Source organism: Scomber scombrus, chromosome 5 (assembly GCF_963691925.1).
Source record: "Scomber scombrus chromosome 5, fScoSco1.1, whole genome shotgun sequence".
NCBI classification, from domain to species: Eukaryota; Metazoa; Chordata; class Actinopteri; order Scombriformes; family Scombridae; genus Scomber; species Scomber scombrus.
Genome location: NC_084974.1, coordinates 29,122,683 through 29,141,366, shown reverse-complemented (window position 1 = coordinate 29,141,366; position 18,684 = coordinate 29,122,683). Strand labels below are relative to the sequence as shown.

At 38.3% G+C, this 18,684-nt stretch overlaps 2 protein-coding genes across 3 annotated transcripts in view; one reads left to right on the top strand and one right to left on the bottom strand.

The window, feature by feature from the left end:
• The window catches only part of LOC133980317 (beta-galactosidase-1-like protein 2), a 44,627-nt gene that overhangs the window by 6,712 nt on the left and 19,231 nt on the right, over positions 1-18,684 (bottom strand). Inside the window, exons 2-14 of one of the 2 annotated variants that reach the window (XM_062419006.1) lie at positions 12,586-12,736; positions 11,781-11,966; positions 11,449-11,517; positions 10,887-10,982; positions 9,035-9,143; positions 8,492-8,584; positions 8,284-8,365; positions 7,518-7,582; positions 7,233-7,317; positions 5,020-5,163; positions 4,111-4,191; positions 2,206-2,312; positions 368-514 (exon numbers count right to left, since the gene is read on the bottom strand). In XM_062419006.1, the coding sequence (XP_062274990.1) occupies positions 368-514; positions 2,206-2,312; positions 4,111-4,191; positions 5,020-5,163; positions 7,233-7,317; positions 7,518-7,582; positions 8,284-8,365; positions 8,492-8,584; positions 9,035-9,143; positions 10,887-10,982; positions 11,449-11,517; positions 11,781-11,966; positions 12,586-12,689 (1,368 nt within the window). In that variant the 5' untranslated portion in view covers positions 12,690-12,736. Of the gene's footprint in view, positions 1-367; positions 515-2,205; positions 2,313-4,110; positions 4,192-5,019; positions 5,164-7,232; positions 7,318-7,517; positions 7,583-8,283; positions 8,366-8,491; positions 8,585-9,034; positions 9,144-10,886; positions 10,983-11,448; positions 11,518-11,780; positions 11,967-12,585; positions 13,065-18,684 lie in introns of those variants that run through there. The other variant, XM_062419005.1, reaches the window with a different exon arrangement.
• The window catches only part of glb1l2 (galactosidase beta 1 like 2), a gene marked incomplete in the record, with an annotated part of 6,114 nt that continues 2,667 nt past the window's right edge, over positions 15,238-18,684 (top strand). Inside the window, 12 exon segments of the mRNA XM_062419089.1 lie at positions 15,238-15,364; positions 15,668-15,863; positions 16,089-16,157; positions 16,256-16,351; positions 16,443-16,551; positions 16,644-16,736; positions 16,844-16,925; positions 17,026-17,090; positions 17,213-17,297; positions 17,554-17,691; positions 17,866-17,946; positions 18,102-18,208. Coding sequence (XP_062275073.1) covers positions 15,700-15,863; positions 16,089-16,157; positions 16,256-16,351; positions 16,443-16,551; positions 16,644-16,736; positions 16,844-16,925; positions 17,026-17,090; positions 17,213-17,297; positions 17,554-17,691; positions 17,866-17,946; positions 18,102-18,208 — 1,089 coding nt within the window.

Sequence of the window (18,684 nt, the reverse complement as noted above, 5' to 3'; positions counted from 1 at the left end):
AAGGTACAAACAGAGAGGAAAGGCTCAGCAGGAGCTAAGCAGATGACGTGAATGAAATTTACAGCTGGATGTCTACGACTATAAAATCGTCTGAGCCCCTGCCCTCCAGGTGACGCATAGATTGGATTTGTCTTCACATTATTTTCTGTCTTTTGTTGAAATGTTTGAAAATCAGCTTTGCAGAACTGCAGGATTTCATAACAGTGTGACACTAATACCAACTGGTCTCAGCATGAGCTTGTTAGTTGTATTCAGCACGAACATTAATCATGAGTGTGATTTACAACTAGCAGTTTCCTCACAAAGACAAGTGTAAAATTTCTCACACAGAAAAGAGAAAATGTGTCGTCTGTCTTCCTGTCCTCACCAGTGCTCTGTCTCGGATGTTGTTCTTGGAGTTGAGGTATCCTCCACTTGTGATGACGGTTTCATACAGTGTGTAGCCATATGACTGACCATTGTTATTGTTGACAGGGAGATTCTCCATGTTTACAGGCTTTTCTGACTTGAAAGGCTACCAAATATAAAAGGACAGTTAGTAAGTTTCATACATTGTAAAGGTATTCAAATGTGCTGCTGAAATTCATACTTTTTAGATGATTTTTTTTAATGAAATGGTTACATAAGGTTTCCTGTATTTAATGAGAACACATTCCAAATCTCAAAAGCACTCTAAAGGCAGATGGGATCTTATGATTCCTGCCACACAATCTCCCACTTGCAAGATGGCTTCATCCACAGTGATGATTTATCAAATCTAATGAAGCTTTCCTGTCTGGCATTCAGAGCAATTCTTTTATTCAGCAACATTCTTTTGCATACCCTTGGGAGGTGCATTATGCACTCTTCACAAGTCAATAAACACTCCCCGCTTTGACACGATTAACCACCTACCTTCAAACATACAGATACAATATCAAACTCAGACATCCCACTCACTCTCTCTGAAGCCACCGAAGAGAAAACGCTCGTTTTAAACAAGTGTGTGCGGCTGGTCAGGAGCAAAGTAATTGTCGTCTCAGAGGGAAGCAAATTATTTCGACGGGGAGTGAATAATTAATGTTGTAAGCAACTGCCAGACGTGCTACATCTGTTTTAAATATAAATGCCTCAGAGGAGCACGGTGTAAATGGCTGAAGCTGACTGGTGGACATGACAGTAAGCATACATGAGGACACGCTCCAAAAAGATTGTTTAATAATGGGGCTTTTTTCCGATCTTTATTCAGGAGCATGATCTTTCAATTTGAGAGCATGATTTATTGATTTCACATTCAGATTTTGTAATATTTTCACTTATACCTCCTCGCACTCATATAGCCCCGGCTTGCACTTAAATTAGCTTTGCTTCAGCTCAAACTGTACAGTATGCTTGCACTCAGATATATTGTTGCTTGCACAGATTCCCTGCTCCATCTTCAGCCCTTCTCTTCACACTCAGGCTTCTCTCAGATTTCTGCTTTGCTCTCAGATTGTTTGCGCAACAATCCTGTCAAAATCCCCCAACCAATAGCAGGCTAGGTGTAGCGTTGACCAATGAAATGATCCTTGTCTCCTTGCAAGTGCGTTCTGTACACTTTCAAGAGCATCCCATACAGGAGATTACTCTTTAACTGGGTTTACTCCTATCCTTCATGGCTTCAACAAATGTCCCTCCCTTATTTTTATTTTATGTATGACTTTTGGAATAAAAGGACAGTTGATATATTAGGGCCCATACTTTGTACTATAATAGCTACACATAATAGTATAATAGTAGCCATTTAGCATATATTTTAATTTCAAGTATTTGTACTAACATGACCAACGATTTGAGTCATTGGACCCATTTGTGACAGAAATCCTTGTGTGTGTTGTTTTTATTTTATTTAATTGAATGTAAAATGAATTTAGTGGTGTGCTTTAACTAACAAAACATTGTAAAATACCTTGTTTATAAAATAAAGATTTACTTAATTTTGGGGAATTATAGAATTGAATCCGATTCATCAGGCTAAGACAGATTTTCTTCAACTATTTATTGTAATGTACTTCACTATACAGGTCACAACCAGCTGGACATCCACATAATTAACAGAACATTTCCTTTGAATTAAATGTGACTGGTTTGTGTGCATTACTGTTGTCTGTATACAAGCTGGCAACTCTGTTTTGAGCAATGCCACATGGATGATGTTTATTATTTTACTCTGTGTGTGTAGCTCACCTTGTCAATGAAAGGCAGAATGTCCCACAGAGACAGGTGCTGCTTGACCACAACAGAATGGTATGCTCTCTTCTCCTGAGCAGGCGGCTGATCAGGGAGAGGCTGGGCTGTAAAAACAAGACGGAAAGATGAAAGTAGGTTGCAATTTCTTTGTATGTCAATTTATTTTCATTTTCTTTAATTACCCAGGGGCCCCCATACTAGTTTTGGAAAGCAAAATATACATGCACACCAATTTTACTGGGAAAGACATCATAAATGTTGACTTAAAATCACCCAAAATGCACAGGAATGTGTTTATCTTTAAGCACAGTCAGTGACATATACAATCCAATGGATGCAGAATTAGACATAATCACATCTGAAAGAAAGAAATATAGAAAAGGTTGCTTGATTTTTTTGACACAGAGCTATTAGCTATTAGACCTTCTTCTCCAGACCCCAGGCTGTTACAGGAAGTAGCCTGAATGTTCCACTGAAACCATTCTACATTTCCTTGCAGAATTAATAATAGTTTGCAGCCTGTGAATCACTGAATACTTATCATAAAAGTCACTTGTCCCTTTGGAAACTGCTTTCAATGCTCCATGGGTGAGCCAATTTGCCCTCCACAGCAGCATCCGGTTTGTGCTCTGTGTTACAAAACAGGCTCTTTACAACTATTAACAGAGGTTGCCCATGCCCTCCAACTGCTTTTAAAGGTGTTAAACCATGCAGAGACACCAGCACTCCCTCTGGAAAAGACTTGACAGCATTTCTTTATGACCAAGTGGTAACAGCTGGATCACTTAAGGATAGCTTCAAGGATAATGGTGAACACCTTTCCTCTAAATGTGTCCCCACAACACTTACAAGCTAGCGCCTTTAGTAGTATATATGAAGTATAATAACTAAGAAAGGAGGAGGCCGTATAAGAAAGACATTTTTATGAAACTATGTCTTTGCTGACACAAATTTGAATTTTTTCCATGCTAAAGGATATTTTATCAATATATTCGTAGCATCCTTACATTACCCTCTATAGAAAATGGAATATGAAGTGGTAACATCAATGGTGTGCAAAGAGTCCAAATGCACGTGTAGCAGTGCTCAATACACTGTATTTTTTTTAAATTTTTGACAGCTTAAAAATAATAAAAATACCTCAAAGCATAAATGTAACAGGTCTATTTTAAGAGAGTCATGAGTCATGTTATTGTCAAAGATCAGTGTAGGGACTTAGACAGATCATCCTTACCCGTGTCTAGTTATGCAAAAACAATACCACGGGGTATAGAGTTACTGACACAATGTACATGATTTGACAACCCAACAAAAACAAAATATAAAGCTGATCTAATTAAAGAATTAGGCCATGTGTTTGTGGTTGCTGGGTAGAACACAAAGCCTCCTCAGACTAACTCTGATATCCAGGCCACTGCTCATTGTTCAGCAGACTACAAAACATCCGGATGAATCATGCACAGGCAGCCTTTCAACCCATCTTCAATCACCACAACGCTGGGCAAATTATTACTTTGTTGTGCTGGATTCAATCCCAGATTGCCAAAAGCTATATTTCTACTCCTGGCAACAAAACACTTGAAACATTTGCCCCCAACCACAAACCCTGTGTTTTACAAATAGAGAGAACTGCATAAGCAATAAACATGATACAAGACGTAGTATGTAATTTTCACAACGGGCGGTAATTGAGGGTCTCTGACTTGGGCAGAAATCTCACACACATGCACAAGCCCATATCTAATCCGTGCTTGTAATCATATGCAAAGTTATCCTGCTTTATCCAACAGAGAACAGGTTTCTACAAGGAGAATTAACTTAAGTGGGGGAGATGAAAGGAAAAGGAGAGAAAGAGAGACAGAAGATGTGGGGCCTGACTCAGCAACAACACACAACACTCACTGTGGTAGTGGCTGAATAAATTCCTCAGAAGAAGGTACTTGGTGGTGTAATCCCCAGCCTCGGATAATGGAGCATCATAATCTGAAAGATAATGCGCTATCAGAACAGCAGGCTTGGGAGCCAGAGAGAGGTAGGGATGCCTCTTACCGTGGCAGATGCTTTCACTGTACTCCCCTATCAAACATCTTGAGACAGCAGTGGGCCGAGGCACATTTTGGGTTATCTTGACAGAAAATGGAGCCTTTTTTGAGGCAAGAAGGTAAACGGCATTCAAAGGAGTAAACACAGGTATGGAGATTGCTGCAGGTCAAAGGTGGCCTTCCCTACTGCGGGGCGGTTTTCAGAATTCTCCCCTTTTCTGTAGAACGAGGTCATTACAATGTTAAGTACCCTAGAGGAGGATATAAAACCCATTGTACCAGCTTTGATTTACATTTCCCACACATTTTATTAGGTAATGAAGCCATTAATGCTCTGCATATTCAATGCAGCCGAAGGTCAGACGCTCCTGAGTAAGGATAGCGCCATCTATAGACATTTAAAATATCCTCAACATATTTTCATCTACCTATCCCACCCACATTTATTTCAATGTAGCAAGCAGACACTGTAGGCTCAGACTGTATTTAGTGTCACTATTTCAATAAGAATATTTTTCCCCTCATAAATTGTTGCAGACTACTTTGATGCAGGATCTGTAGACTTTGACAAGTTATAACCAGCAGTTATAAATTGTCAGAAACCTAGTGGCATTCCTCTAGTTCAACCTTGACAACCCTGTATAAGAAAGTATGTCCCTTAACCCTTACAGAGAGTCTTTTTATTCAAATGCTATAAAATACACATCGCTGTGTTAAAGCAATCTTGACTCTTATCCATAAAAAGAAAAAACAGATCTATCACACATACCATAGCTTGTTACCATAGGTTTAGGTGATGGTATTCCAACAGCAAACGCTCCATTCATGAAGCCAAAATTTGTCCCTCCATGGAACATGTAAAGATTGATCGACATGTCAAGTTTAAGGATTTCAGTGACCACAGCTGTCATCTCTGTCAAAAAAAAAAGCAAAACACAAACTATTTAATGCACAAAGTGTATCATTTATTATTTTTTTGATATAACAACTGAGTCAGGAAGAGAGTCACAAATGAAAAGCTAAACATTAGGACCAACGAGTCCTTTAGCTTTAACAAGCCAGAACCACAGTTTGAATAATCCTATTGCCCTCAGTTCCACTTCAATTGTAAAATGGGCGGGCCTCAGCCACACATCCTATTACAGGTTACTATAACTCATTACAGAGCAATGCTAAAACCAATACAAAATTGCCTGCCAACCTACGTAAATCAGCTACCTACAGTATATTTTGCAGTGAACATACCAGGACAAGTAACTGAGAATTCAAATCAGCCTCAGTGAAAAACAATGGAGCAGGATGAGTGACAGAGACGGACCTGGTTGGTTTCATAGTGGCGCTGGCTGTGAGCAACTGCTGGGTGTACTGCAGCCTGCAGAGCACTGGACTGTCAAGGACATGAATCCCCTCTGAATATTCCAGCGTTTATTCCATAGCTGTGACACTTTCTACATGGTGAGGATCTTTTTTCTTTTCCCTTTCTCACTATGGGGAAAACACATACTGTAAGGAAGTACAACTACTGTCTGTTTCCTGTTCAGAACATGTTTTGTCAAGATGTGGATGGCTGCTGGGAATGACTACAATAAAAAAAGGAAACTTGAAGCTTTGCGCTGTGTGTATGCAGGATATAATGTAACATAGGAGATAGCCGCAAGCTATTTCATATGACTCTTAACACTGTTATGGCCAATACCAACAGCCTGGACAATGTGACCCATCTTAAGTAGCTCATGTATAATATGTGTTTGTGACATGAAGCTGACCATTTTTATAATTATATATATAATATATAATATAATATAATATATATTATTATAATTGACTGGTAATCATTTAGAAATGTATTAATAAAAATAACCACTAGTTGCAGCTCTACTGAGGTGTTCACACAAAACAAGCTTAATTGCATCTAAGGCTTAAAGGTACCCTGTGGAGCTTTTGACCTCTAGCAGCACTATCAAGCAACACCATTTTCTTTCTTGTAGTGGGAAGAGAGATATGGGATTTATGACATGCAACAAAGGTCCACTGCCAGAGTCACACTGCGGGCATGTGGCATGCATCTTCACGTGGGTCCCCAAGTTGTAAGCAGATGCACAAGAATGCCAAATTAATTAATAATGATCCTGCCAGTAATTTCACGTTATTCCACTGATCAGGTGAGACACAAGAAGGAGACTGCTAGCAAACAACCATGGAAGTTAAAAATGTAAGTTTCAAATTCTTCCAAAAATTGGTCCGTTTTATGAGGACGAAAAAACATGTTTATTAGGGCATATATTAGGCCACATATTTTGTCATATCTGTGTTGTGTTATTGGCTGGTGTGTGCAGTTAGATATTACAGCAAACATGCGATGCACAACAAAGAAGAGGGAACACAGACAGGTTTGTGATACCTGGCTCTTGACCTACTACGCATGTTAAATACACACATCTATGACAGGAGGAAATGACCATATGCTAAGCTGTACATACCAGCTACACTGAGTGTGTTCTGTGATTTAAATGAGCCATAATGTGAGATACCGTCTTACACTTTATCTTACACAACCCACGAAGCACTGCGTTTGTCCTTACTCTGTCTTTCCCCAAGCACAGAGACTATTTTATTCTCAGCTAAAAAGGTTTCTCTTAAGCCTTTCTTACCCTAAGGCACTGAGATTCTGTCTTGCCCTCAAGCTCAAGACAGTCTCTCTCTCTCTCTCTCTCTCTCTCTCTCTCTCTCTCTTACTTTCACTGCACAACACCTGTCTTACCCCAGTCTCAAATTAGCCTGTGCTATCGACCGTCGGTACAGAGAAAACGGTTTCACCCTCAGAAAAGAATCCATCGGTAGAAATCCAGTCTCAGCCTCATCTGGATGCCTGTCTCACTGTTATCACGGATCCTGTATCCCCCTTGAAAGAAACCCTGTCGACCCATCTTGCAGTAAGTGTTTGTTATTCTGCAGTAACTTCAGGAACAAAGTCTGTCTCACCCTCAGCAGTGAACACATGATGAAGGCCCCCCCAAAGATCGAACCAGCCAGACCAGTACTCCATCACCATCTTTGGCTTCTGAGGCTGGAGGAAGAAAACATTATTTTTGGAAAGCAACATATGCTCGCTTAACAAAATGTCTAAATGACCTCTCAGTATGTTTTAGTAACTACACTGTTGGTCACCTATATATAGCCCTAAAATGTCACTTGGATTTACCTGAACGGTCTATTTATTGGAAAGCTCAGGAAGCTAAAAACAGGTAATGACTCAATATGACTCACTTGTATTTCATCCAGGTACTTGAAGACATTTGGGTTCAGTTTCTGAAAATTGATGGTTTCCAGGGCTTCAGACAAAAGACAAAGAAAAAAAAGAAAGAAGAAAAAACAATATAACGTGTTAACAAACTAGTAAAGATGCATTTTCAAACTAATACCAAACATGCATAATATTAATAATTCTTATGTTCACAAAGTTTATAAGTGATAAAATGGTCTAATGTAAGCTTCAGCATACTGAATCAGTAGGCAGTGAGGCATTAAACTTAACTTGGAAGGTGTGCAACTTATAAGTATGACCATAAGGATGCTTTTAAAACTGTTAAAAATGTTATGAATTTCCATAATGAAGGTTTATTCTAACAGTACCCCAGAGGATCCTGTCTTGTAAATATGAGAATGGTGACAGTGCATTGTTGCAGTGATAGTAAAGACTAATAATCCCAATAATTAGTCACCCTATTATTACTTTAAAACAATGTTTACTGATGCATGTACATTAAAACAGGCAGAAAAAGAGAAAACAAGTAAGGATGATTTTTGTTTTTTGTACCACAATACCTCTGCCAGTGTACATGCAAAAGAACAACTTTCTGGTACAACACAGGATCCTCTGTGTGTTGAATTTGGTTCTGAACTGCAGCTGCCAGTCACTGGGCGACCCTTGGCTCAAACACTGTGTTAAAAACACTACACACAAACCATCACACTGTATATGTGTGTTGGTGTGTGTATGCACAGCCTTGTTTGTCTGTCAGCCTAACAATACCTCCTTTCACTCCTCCAAGCTTTAGTCCTTCCTTGTTGTCAGAGGTCAGCAGCAGCTCTGTGATGCCCCTCGATGTTAAAGCCTGCAGAGAAGCGAGGGTGAGAGTGGAAAGAACAGAGAGTGAGTGACGGACAGAAACGAGGTAAAGAAGCATATTCATGTACACAACCAATTATTTTTGAAATAATTTAGAAATGTGGTTTCTTACCTCCTTGATGAACAGCATATAGTCTTTATCTTTAAAATAGGAGCCGTATTCATTCTCCACTTGAACTGCAATGATTGGGCCACCCTTGGAGTACTACATATTAATTAGCCAATGAATAGAGAACACATATTAGGGTTTGGCACAAGTTGTTGACCATTCCTACCCTCACTACAGCTAAATTATAAAAAACACTGTCAAATGGAAATCAGAGCTTGTTCAATGATGCATGGCACTAATAGACGGAAAATAAATTGAACAATTAAAGTGTGTCCGGTGCATTGTATTGACAAAAATTGTTAGCATATGCCCAGTTTTTGAGATGATAAAAAAAGATGAATTATGACTGACTATAGGATCAAATAAAATGTATACATATGATCAAATACTATAAAACTGTATAAGATTCTCTGAACAGAAATGTGTATGTTTTATCATATTCATTGTAATTATTCAGCCATGTTATTTCCCCAAGAATATCTTACAGCATGTATAACAATCACAAAGGTTCTTTTGAAACGTGTAATGTGCTTAGATGGAAACTACCTGATGTGGAACAACTTTCTTGATGAGTTGATTAAAGAAGGAGTTGACTGCATCAGTGAATCCTGGGTAAGTTGTTCTCAGTTTCATGTTTTTATCCTGTAGTAGCCAACTGAAAATAAATCACAGGAAAACTTTTCATAATCTGAAAAATCCACATTTTTTTGGCTATCACTTATACTGCACCAACCTAAGCATGACTATCATAATGCGGTGGCAGTGGAAGTAATGCTCCACTGCATGCCCTTGGAAACATTCGGTTTTGATGATTATCAAATAAATATTACCTCAACCTCACATTCCCTAAAGGCATAACTACTCCAAAAATACCTACTTCCAGTCTCCCTCCCTCCAACATTTACCCCATTATCTGTCCGAATCTATTTTGATTACGGAATGAAATGAATTCGTCCTTTCTGGGAGATTTGGCTGTCAGATTGAATTATCGTTCTCTCTAATACCTTACACGAAAAGTCTGATACATCATCAGAGACTTTCATCTGAATATCAGCAGCGGTTCACTTCCATCCATTATATGTCTTGTACCCTGTGTGAAGCCCTGATATCTTTTTATCATACAGTATGTAAGACTTTGGAGCAGTCTCACCAACACAAATTCCTTTACATTTGTGAACACATTTGGTGAAACTGGCCAAATAGAAGAGAGACAGCACACTTGAAATGATTCACCTAACTGTACCCTGATTACAGTATATATAAAAACAATAAAAGCAAAAGAAAATGACAGTATACATCAATAACAAATTATAATTATTCAAAGCACACAAATGTTACAGGTGACATCAACACAATGGACGACTTAAAATCAAAGAAAACACTGCTCTATGTCAGTCAAAAGAGATTTGAATTGATTAAAAGGGATTGGCTTGTCAGATTTTACAAGCTTCTGCAGATTGTTCCACCTTTCAAAAGAATTTAATGATTGACACTATAAAAAAAGGCTGACAAAATCCAGCTTCTTATCTAATGCCCTAGCAATATCATTCAAGACTTTTGATGCTATGACCAGGTCTAGATCCTGAATGATATGATTTTAAAATGTTGAGATAAGAAAAAGTTGTCACCTGATCATTTACCACTTAAGCTTAACACGATAGTTTAGAGATAGGACAATAATAATTGAGCTCACTGGACTGACTCCCTTTAGGTAGGACATAGGCTGCCTTTCAAAGGTCAGGGATACTTCCTGTTACCACAACCAGATAAAAAAATATAAGTTAAGCATTAAACTTGTAATGGAGCTGCTAATAATAAAAACCTTGACTCTAACTGATAAGTGGAGCAGTGGAATTTTTGGGTCAATAGAACAAAGAGCATTTAAACACTTCCTGATCCATAAAAGGCTTCACTGAAAAGGTGTGCCTAATTTGTTTGCCGAGCAAAATCCAGTATTTTTTAAATAAATAACCAGAGGAAATAAAATGTTCACTGAATGCATCACATATTTTCTTTTGAACTGAGATAGTGGTGAAACCTTGAACGATTTCACTTGGTAAGGATGAAGTAGGACTATGTGAGAATGATTTTTCAAAAGTTTGCTGGGTGTCCTTTACTTTCAGATAGTGCAGAGACATAAAATGACGATTTGGCATTTAGAATAACAGTGAATAACTTAACTATGAATTATTCCCAGGAGTTATTCGGAATTAGCCTGCAGCAAAGACACCACTCACTAACATATAATGGGACTGAACAGTTCATTTCCAAGCCAGTTTAAGGGAATAATTGGGCTAATTGCTGGCTATGTTAAAACATTACTAAATGGTGCAGTAAAAAAGATTTCAACTACATGCAAAGGTAAACTATAATTTAATTGTGACTCTGTGATTTTTACCTGGGTAGCCCCCCTAAATCCCACTCAGCACAGATGTACGGCCCTGGACGCAGAATCACCCAAAGGCCCAGGCGGGCTGCAAGGCGGAGGTAAGCTCTGAGAGAAGGACACAGAGGTTTAATTAATTCTCAATACAGTGCATTAATAATGTTGATATAATGTGGGGAATAGATAATTACTCTCAGTTCAAAATGTTCAGTAAAACAGATGGCAAATTCATTCATTCAAAAATATATCATTCAATTTGTTTTCATCTTCACAGCATGTTTTTGCACTTTTGAGAGAACATCTGTTTCTTGCATTAGACTTGATAGCAATCACACAATGTATCTTAATAGGTTGACACCAACTAAATCAATACATCAAGAATCAGTAATACTGATATTGCACAACTAATTAGACAAAAAGGAAAACATACACCTCCTCAGCAGTATCAAATGATTCAACACAGAGTAGCTCAGCCCTTTTACAATGCAACAGTGCCATCTGTAGGAATTCATCTGCCCTCTACCACAGTCTCCCAATTCCCCCCCCCCCAAGTCTTCCCTCCACCATTCCTTACTCTAAATCCAGCTGATCTTTAAAGTTAAACGTTCCTCGCTCGGGTTCATGCAGGTTCCATGGCACATACCTAAAAGAAGAAATAAAGCTTATTTTGACTGTGCTGCAAGCATTTTAATGGTGATACATTTTAGTGATTTAAGGAAAGTAAAATGAGCTAGTACTTCCTACTGTAACTTAAAACACTCACATTGTGTCTGCTGTGCTTTGCTTTATTGTATATGATATGTGTATTTCTTTTGCGGTAATAATACATTTGTGACACTGGTTCTAGTTCTAGTGCTTTGAGGTACAGTGTGCTTAACCAGCTGTGAATTGCAGTGGGGAACCTACGTTGTGAGAGTGTTGAGACCGCAGGCCTTCAGCTTCAGTAGCCGGTCCTCCCAGTAGGCTCTGGGGACACGGAAGTAATGGATGGAGCCTCCGAGAATGCGGAAGGGTTTTCTCTCCAGGGTGAACTGAGATGAGTTGGCCTTCAAACCATCCACACGGCTGATTCTTCTCACCTCAGGACGACTCCTGGAGGACCACAATACAGTTTATAACTGATAAAGAACTGGTTGTACAAGTGCAACTGCAAAGGCTGCGAAGGTATTTGCGACACATTTCACAGATGGGAGGCAAGCTTGTGAATAAATATCCCTCGAGCAAAATACTAATACCACATGACAAAGGTGACAGCATATGATTTTGCAGATCTATCCTGGGCAGCACAATGATACAACACGTACATGATATTGCCTTCTGATCAGTAGCTTACATGACTTACATGGTGAGCTGAAAAACTTTCTGCACTCCTTGCAACAGGACAAAGTGAGGTTTAATGCAGTGAAAGGTCACTTGACATAACTTTACAGTACATGTATTAATGTTCAATGTCCACAGGCCAGCAGGTGAGTCAGGTCAAAGTTCACCAGTAACCTGGTTGGTTACTTGATTGTAAGAATGGAAACTGGAATGCTGCCTAGCAACGTCACTCAGCCGTTGGACACACTGTTAACTATGACGTATCATAACTAAGTGACAGTGGGCGTGGTTCCCCCATGAATTCATCTTCATGCATGACTCCTGTTAGTCAAGGCCTGTTTAATGTTGACTTAGGTCGGGCTTCAGTTAGCTGTTTAAATGTTTGTCTTACCTTGTGGACCGATACACAATTATCCCACCGACCACTACACACATCAGGAGGAAATATCGTTGTTTTAGGGACAGACGAACACCAAACACTGATGAGCTTTCCATTGGCAAATAACAACACGAGTTCAGTGACAGATGCACCAAGCGCGTATCCAGTGTTTTATGAGGCGAAATAAAGCGTATATCAATAGTCCTCTTCTTAACAGCTCCACTTTCTTTCCAGTTTACTCGACCAATTGAAGTCTTGATATAACATAACGAGTCTGTCACATAAACTCACGATAAAACCAGTTTCGCAAAACATGCCAAAAGTGACAAGGGAAGTAGCTGTTTGTTGTGAAGTGTCCCATATTCACATAATGCGCAGATATTCGTACTTCAGGAAGAAATAAGTCAAAAAACGATACATGGTCTATGAAAAAGAAAAATCACATACGACTTCCCATAGTGGTAGTTGACGTAAACTAACGTGGTAGTGACCGTTGGCGGTAGTTGCAAAAGTCAGCAACACCCGAAGATTGTCTGTCGTTAGGGACAGTCACAAAACTACCCGACCGACAATAAGCGTAGACAATCCAAGAGGTCATCGCTTCCCTTACTTTCGTATACCAAAAAAACAACAACAAAAAAAAAATATATATATATATAACATTCACAGCCAAAAATGTCCCTCCCCAAATCATTCTCTTAAATGGGAATGTGCAAAAAGGGACATTTCCTGCAATGCTCATCGGGAGTTATATGGGTAAATGACGTATAAGGATTTACAACAACTCAATTTTAGAATAATAAAAACAAGCATATCTAATACAGTAGTTCAAACATTCAGGATGTTGTGTACCTGAAGATCCATATTATAAATGTGAAATTAAGTGATTTTAGTGGGTTTTTCAAGATTAATTGGCACTGGCCTTAAAAAAAGTCATGTGGTGCGACCATGATTCATCTTGAAATAAATTAATTTACTTAACACGCTTCACATCTTTTTTTTTTTTTTTTTTTTTTTTACAAGTTTTCAGTAAAATAAAGTATTTGGAAACAAAGTATTTGCATTTTTTTTTTTTTGTAAATTATGATCTTTTATTTATATAAGATATTTCAAAATGAATCATGGTCGCACCACATGACTTTTTTTCAGGCCAGTGCCAATTAATCTTGAAAAAACCCCAGTAAAATCACTTTCAAATTGTAATATGAATTTCCAGGTACTAATACTACTACTGCATTAGATATGCTTGTTTTTATTATTCTAAAATTGAGTTGTTGTAAATCCTTATACGTCATTGACCCATATACTCAACTCAACTCAACTCAACTTTATTTATATAGCACTTTAAAACAACCACAGCTGAAACAAGGTGCTGTACACAAATAAATAAAACAACACAGGAACATAAAAAATTAACAAGAAATAAATACTAAAATAATTGTTTATTGTTTTTAAAACGAATTAAAAACAATAAAACAATAACTAAAAACAATCCATAAAACACTAAAACAGGAGCAGAGTCTCATGCAGGGTTGAAAGCCAAGGAATAAAAATGGGTTTTAAGACGAGTTTTAAAAATGGACAGTGAGGAGGCTAGTCTAATGTTTAAAGGAAGCTCGTTCCACAATTTAGGAGCGGCAACAGAAAAGGCACTATATAGCACTTTATTTTTTTTTTTTTTCAAATTTTTCTAATTCACATTCACACACTGATGTGGTTCAGTATCTTGTGCATGGACACTTGGGCAAGATACTGATATTGATATGCAGACTGGAGGAGCAAGGGATTGAACCACCGAGCCACATCCACCCCAGAATGTGTATCACTATATAAATGTGAAAGTCAAACTGCATAGTGCATAAAGGGACATAATATGGCCTCTATAAATGCTGTTAATGTAGGAATATGAATTTTTTTTATTGCTTTTCTCAAGATGAGACAAGATACCATTGTTTTTACATCCACAGTCTCTTTTTGTGACTGTCTTTTTACATATTTGGGCAAATAAAATTCCACTCTGCTTTCTAAAGAAGTGCCAAATTAAGTGTAATTAAAAATGCAATATCCAAATTGTCCTGTTTTATTTACCTTACCTACAATGCCCAAGTGAGATTAGAACTGTATAAATTGACAATACGATTCATCATCTCCTTTCCTGACTATGTGCAGTGTTACATATGGATAACATCTGCTTTTAATTTGTGATTAATAATAAGGAATGCATCAAAACCACAAGCTAGTGTGGAGTTTCTTGGTAATACAAGGGTTTATTCAGCTTTATGCTATACATAAATAGGCCCTACTGATAATATTGAATATTTCTCTCAGAAAATGTCTATAAATAAGTATACAATAGTTCATAACTAAGTAAGTGGAAGAATAAATATAATAAGCCTTTTTGCTCTTTTCTTTCTTGGTCTTGAATTTTCTAATGATAAATAGGATGAATATGTCACTCACACATGCATACCATTGCACACTATGACCACAGTTGCACACAGTCCCTTAACTGTGGGCTGTGATGAAAGTTAAAACCACTAGGGGGCATCAGTATATTTTTGTCCGTAGATTTAACCTTTATCATGGGACCCACATTACTATTTACACAATGTGATGCCTCCTCACTGTGACTGAGGGCTAAAGAGCTAGAGGGAGTGAGAGAGAGAGAGAAAGAGACAGAGCACTATTATATTTTTGTTCTGAAACAACAATAGTTTCCATTATCCACCGTGTTCGAGGCCTCCCAGCACTGTCATCCCTTCAATTGCTCACTGGCGAGGTCAGCTTCAAGGTACGGCATTGATCATGTTTTTTGATGTTGAATAGGATTTTCTGTATTTCTGCATTTATTTTGGAACCTTACTTTTTCTATCTTGGTAAGGTTAGATCTTTGTTGTGCTTTTTCAGAAGTTTGTTTACTATGTGTGCAACATATTACAGATAGATTATTTGCAGTAGCAACTGTTTGTAAAATTGTATGACTGTATCAAACGTTTAAAATGTCACTTTTCTGCACCTCTTAATTGTATCTTTCAACACACAGAACACAGCAGAAACATTCATGGGTTTTTTCCTATTCTGTTTTATGGAACAGTGTTTTTCAGACATTGTGCTGAAGTAAGAAGAATGAGCCGTGTTCAGGGTCTGAGGGCCGACTCCCCTCAGTTCACTCTGGAGGGAGAGCCTTTCCGCATCCTGGGAGGCTCTATACATTACTTCCGTGTCCCCAGAGCCTACTGGGAGGACCGGCTGCTGAAGATGAGGGCCTGTGGTCTCAATACTCTCACGACGTAGGCTGTCACTGAAACTTGACTATACTTCAATTCACAGTAACCTTATTAGACTTTTACCGGCAAATATCAATCACAGATCAGATTGAATCAAATGTGTATAAAATTCTTTATTAAACGGTTTACCTTAAAATAAAATAGAAACAAACTAATTGCCAGGATCTCATGAGCCATCAGACTCTATTATTGCTTAAGAAATAATTATTTTCTTATTTGTTTTTTTAGATATGTGCCATGGAACCTGCATGAACCTGAGAGAGGAACATTCAACTTTCAGGATCAGTTGGACCTCAGGCAAGGGCTCCATCATCTTTTTTTGTATAATTGTTAAATATTTCATAAAGGGTTGCAGAGCAGCGGATTAAACACAGTGAATCTGGCTTTTTTCTCAGGGCTTATGTCAGTTTAGCAGCAGAGATGGGTCTCTGGGTGATCCTGCGTCCTGGACCTTACATTTGTGCTGAATGGGACTTGGGTGGGTTGCCTAGGTAACACCCTCTGCTCATTAGTTTAAAGTATCACCATTCTTTAGCAGCATGCTGCCAAGTATAGTTGTAATGTTTTTTGTTTTTTTTTCAGCTGGTTGTTACAAGATAAAAACATACAGTTGAGGACAACATATCCCGGATTTGTAGATACTGTCAACCTGTACTTTGACAAGCTTGTCTCAGTGATCAAACCCATGATGGTAACTATATCATACATTTTATGATAATTGTGTGATACTACATCGATGGTGAAGCAAATATTTCTTTTTCCTTGTTTGTGTTTTTTTTTAAGTTTGAAGAAGGAGGCCCAATCATTGCAGTTCAACTGGAGAACGAATATGGATCATACGCCAAAGATGAAAGATACATGCCGTTTATAAAAGACGTGAGTTTAGTAATGTCTTGTGTGTTTGTATTTCACTGAAATGTTTATAAGTCATTGTGATTCAGCATCCACCATGAATGGAGCGCTTCATTTTCCTACTACTGCAGTGCCTCCAGTCTAGAGGGATCAATGAGCTTCTGCTGACTTCAGACAACTGGGAAGGCTTGAGATATGGAGGGATGGAGGGAGGTAATGAAGATATTGGTTTTAAATGTAACGCTTGTGTTAAAAAAACCCCCCAAAAAACAACAACCTTTTTCCATTGATACTGTAATTCTACCTATTTCAGTTCTAAAAACCATAAACCTTCAAAGACTGTCATTTGGAGCGATTCAGTGCTTAGCTGACATGCAGGTAGGTGATGGGTGATCTTTGATGGTCATGACATTATTAGTTATTTCTGTTATTTTTGCACATAGCATTATATGTAATATTATGAATTGTTATTAAATAGGAATATGATCTGCTTTGTGTAGCCACAGAAACCTCTGATGGTTATGGAGTATTGGAGTGGCTGGTTTGACGTCTGGGGAGAGCATCACCATGTTTTCCATGCTGAAGGTATGGCAACACTTTTTTTTGTGCACAATGACACTTACAAAACACCTATTTTCTTGGCATTTCAGATGCTCTTTTGTAATATGATTCAGAATGTCACACTTTAGCTGCTAGGTTAAGGACACCTCACCTTAGGACACAACAACTGATAATATCATTTTGTCTATTATGTAATAATTTATTACTATGTGCTTTCCTTTTTAAAAACTACAGACTGCTACTTTCTTGGTAATTTCTCAGAGTGTGTTTTCCCTGACAGACATGCTAGCTGTGGTGTCAGAGATCCTGGAAAGAGGCGTTTCCATTAACCTGTACATGTTCCATGGTGGAACCAGCTTCGGCTTCATGAATGGAGCGATGGACTTTGGCACCTACAAACCTCAGATCACCAGTTATGGTTGGTAGGAATCACCTTCTGTCATCAAAGAGCAAATAACAAAAGATGTTTTATGATGTTTGATTGATATGTTTTAGTAGATTTGTGTTATAGTAAAACATATTTTTATTGTCTCTCTTTCCAATCAAAAAACAAAAACGCTTCTGGCTCTTTTTGTAAATGTTTTCATTGCAGACTATGATGCTCCCTTAGCTGAGGCTGGAGACTGCACCACAAAATATCACCTGTTGAGGAACTTATTCAGCCAGTACCACTGTAAGGTCTTTTTAAACATGCACTTGCATTGATTGCAGTACAGATTTTATAGGAAACCATGCACACCTATGTATTGATTTGATGCTTTCATAATCCAGAGCAAGTAAGCCTGTCATAATTAGCATTGACTTTTTGTTTTTGCCAACTCATTTAAGCTGAGCCTCTTCCTGAAGTGCCCTCTCCTCAGGAGAGGAGAGCATATGATGCTGTTGTCATCCAGCAGTACCTGTCACTGTGGGACAGCCTGCACTTCACCGAAAAGGTAAGCTACTATACAGATGGCAAGCACCTGTCAGATGTATTCATTATAATTCATTATATAATCTGCAGATCAGAAAATGCAAATCCAAATTCCAATTAGACCAGACTGTCAGAGAGAGAGAGAGAGAGCCATGCTGGGCAGACGGCAAAATCTCTGTTATCATTCTAGATGAAATTAAGCAACATGCTGCTTATGCTCAAGACAGATGATTCACACCTGGGAGCTTGGGTTCGGTCTCACATCAATGTGTCAAAACACCGGCTTCTTTTTTAAAAGAATCTGTTCTATACTGACTCTTTTATTCCAAGTGTGTCACAGTGTCATTCATGCATGCATATGTTGTATGATGTCATTCAGTGAGGATTGGAACTTCCTCAACAGTGCTTGTGTGTTGTCCTGCCTATAAAGCCACACAGCTACATCTAATTCCAATGTCAACATAGGTCTGATGTTTACTGTGCTCCGCCAGATTCTTG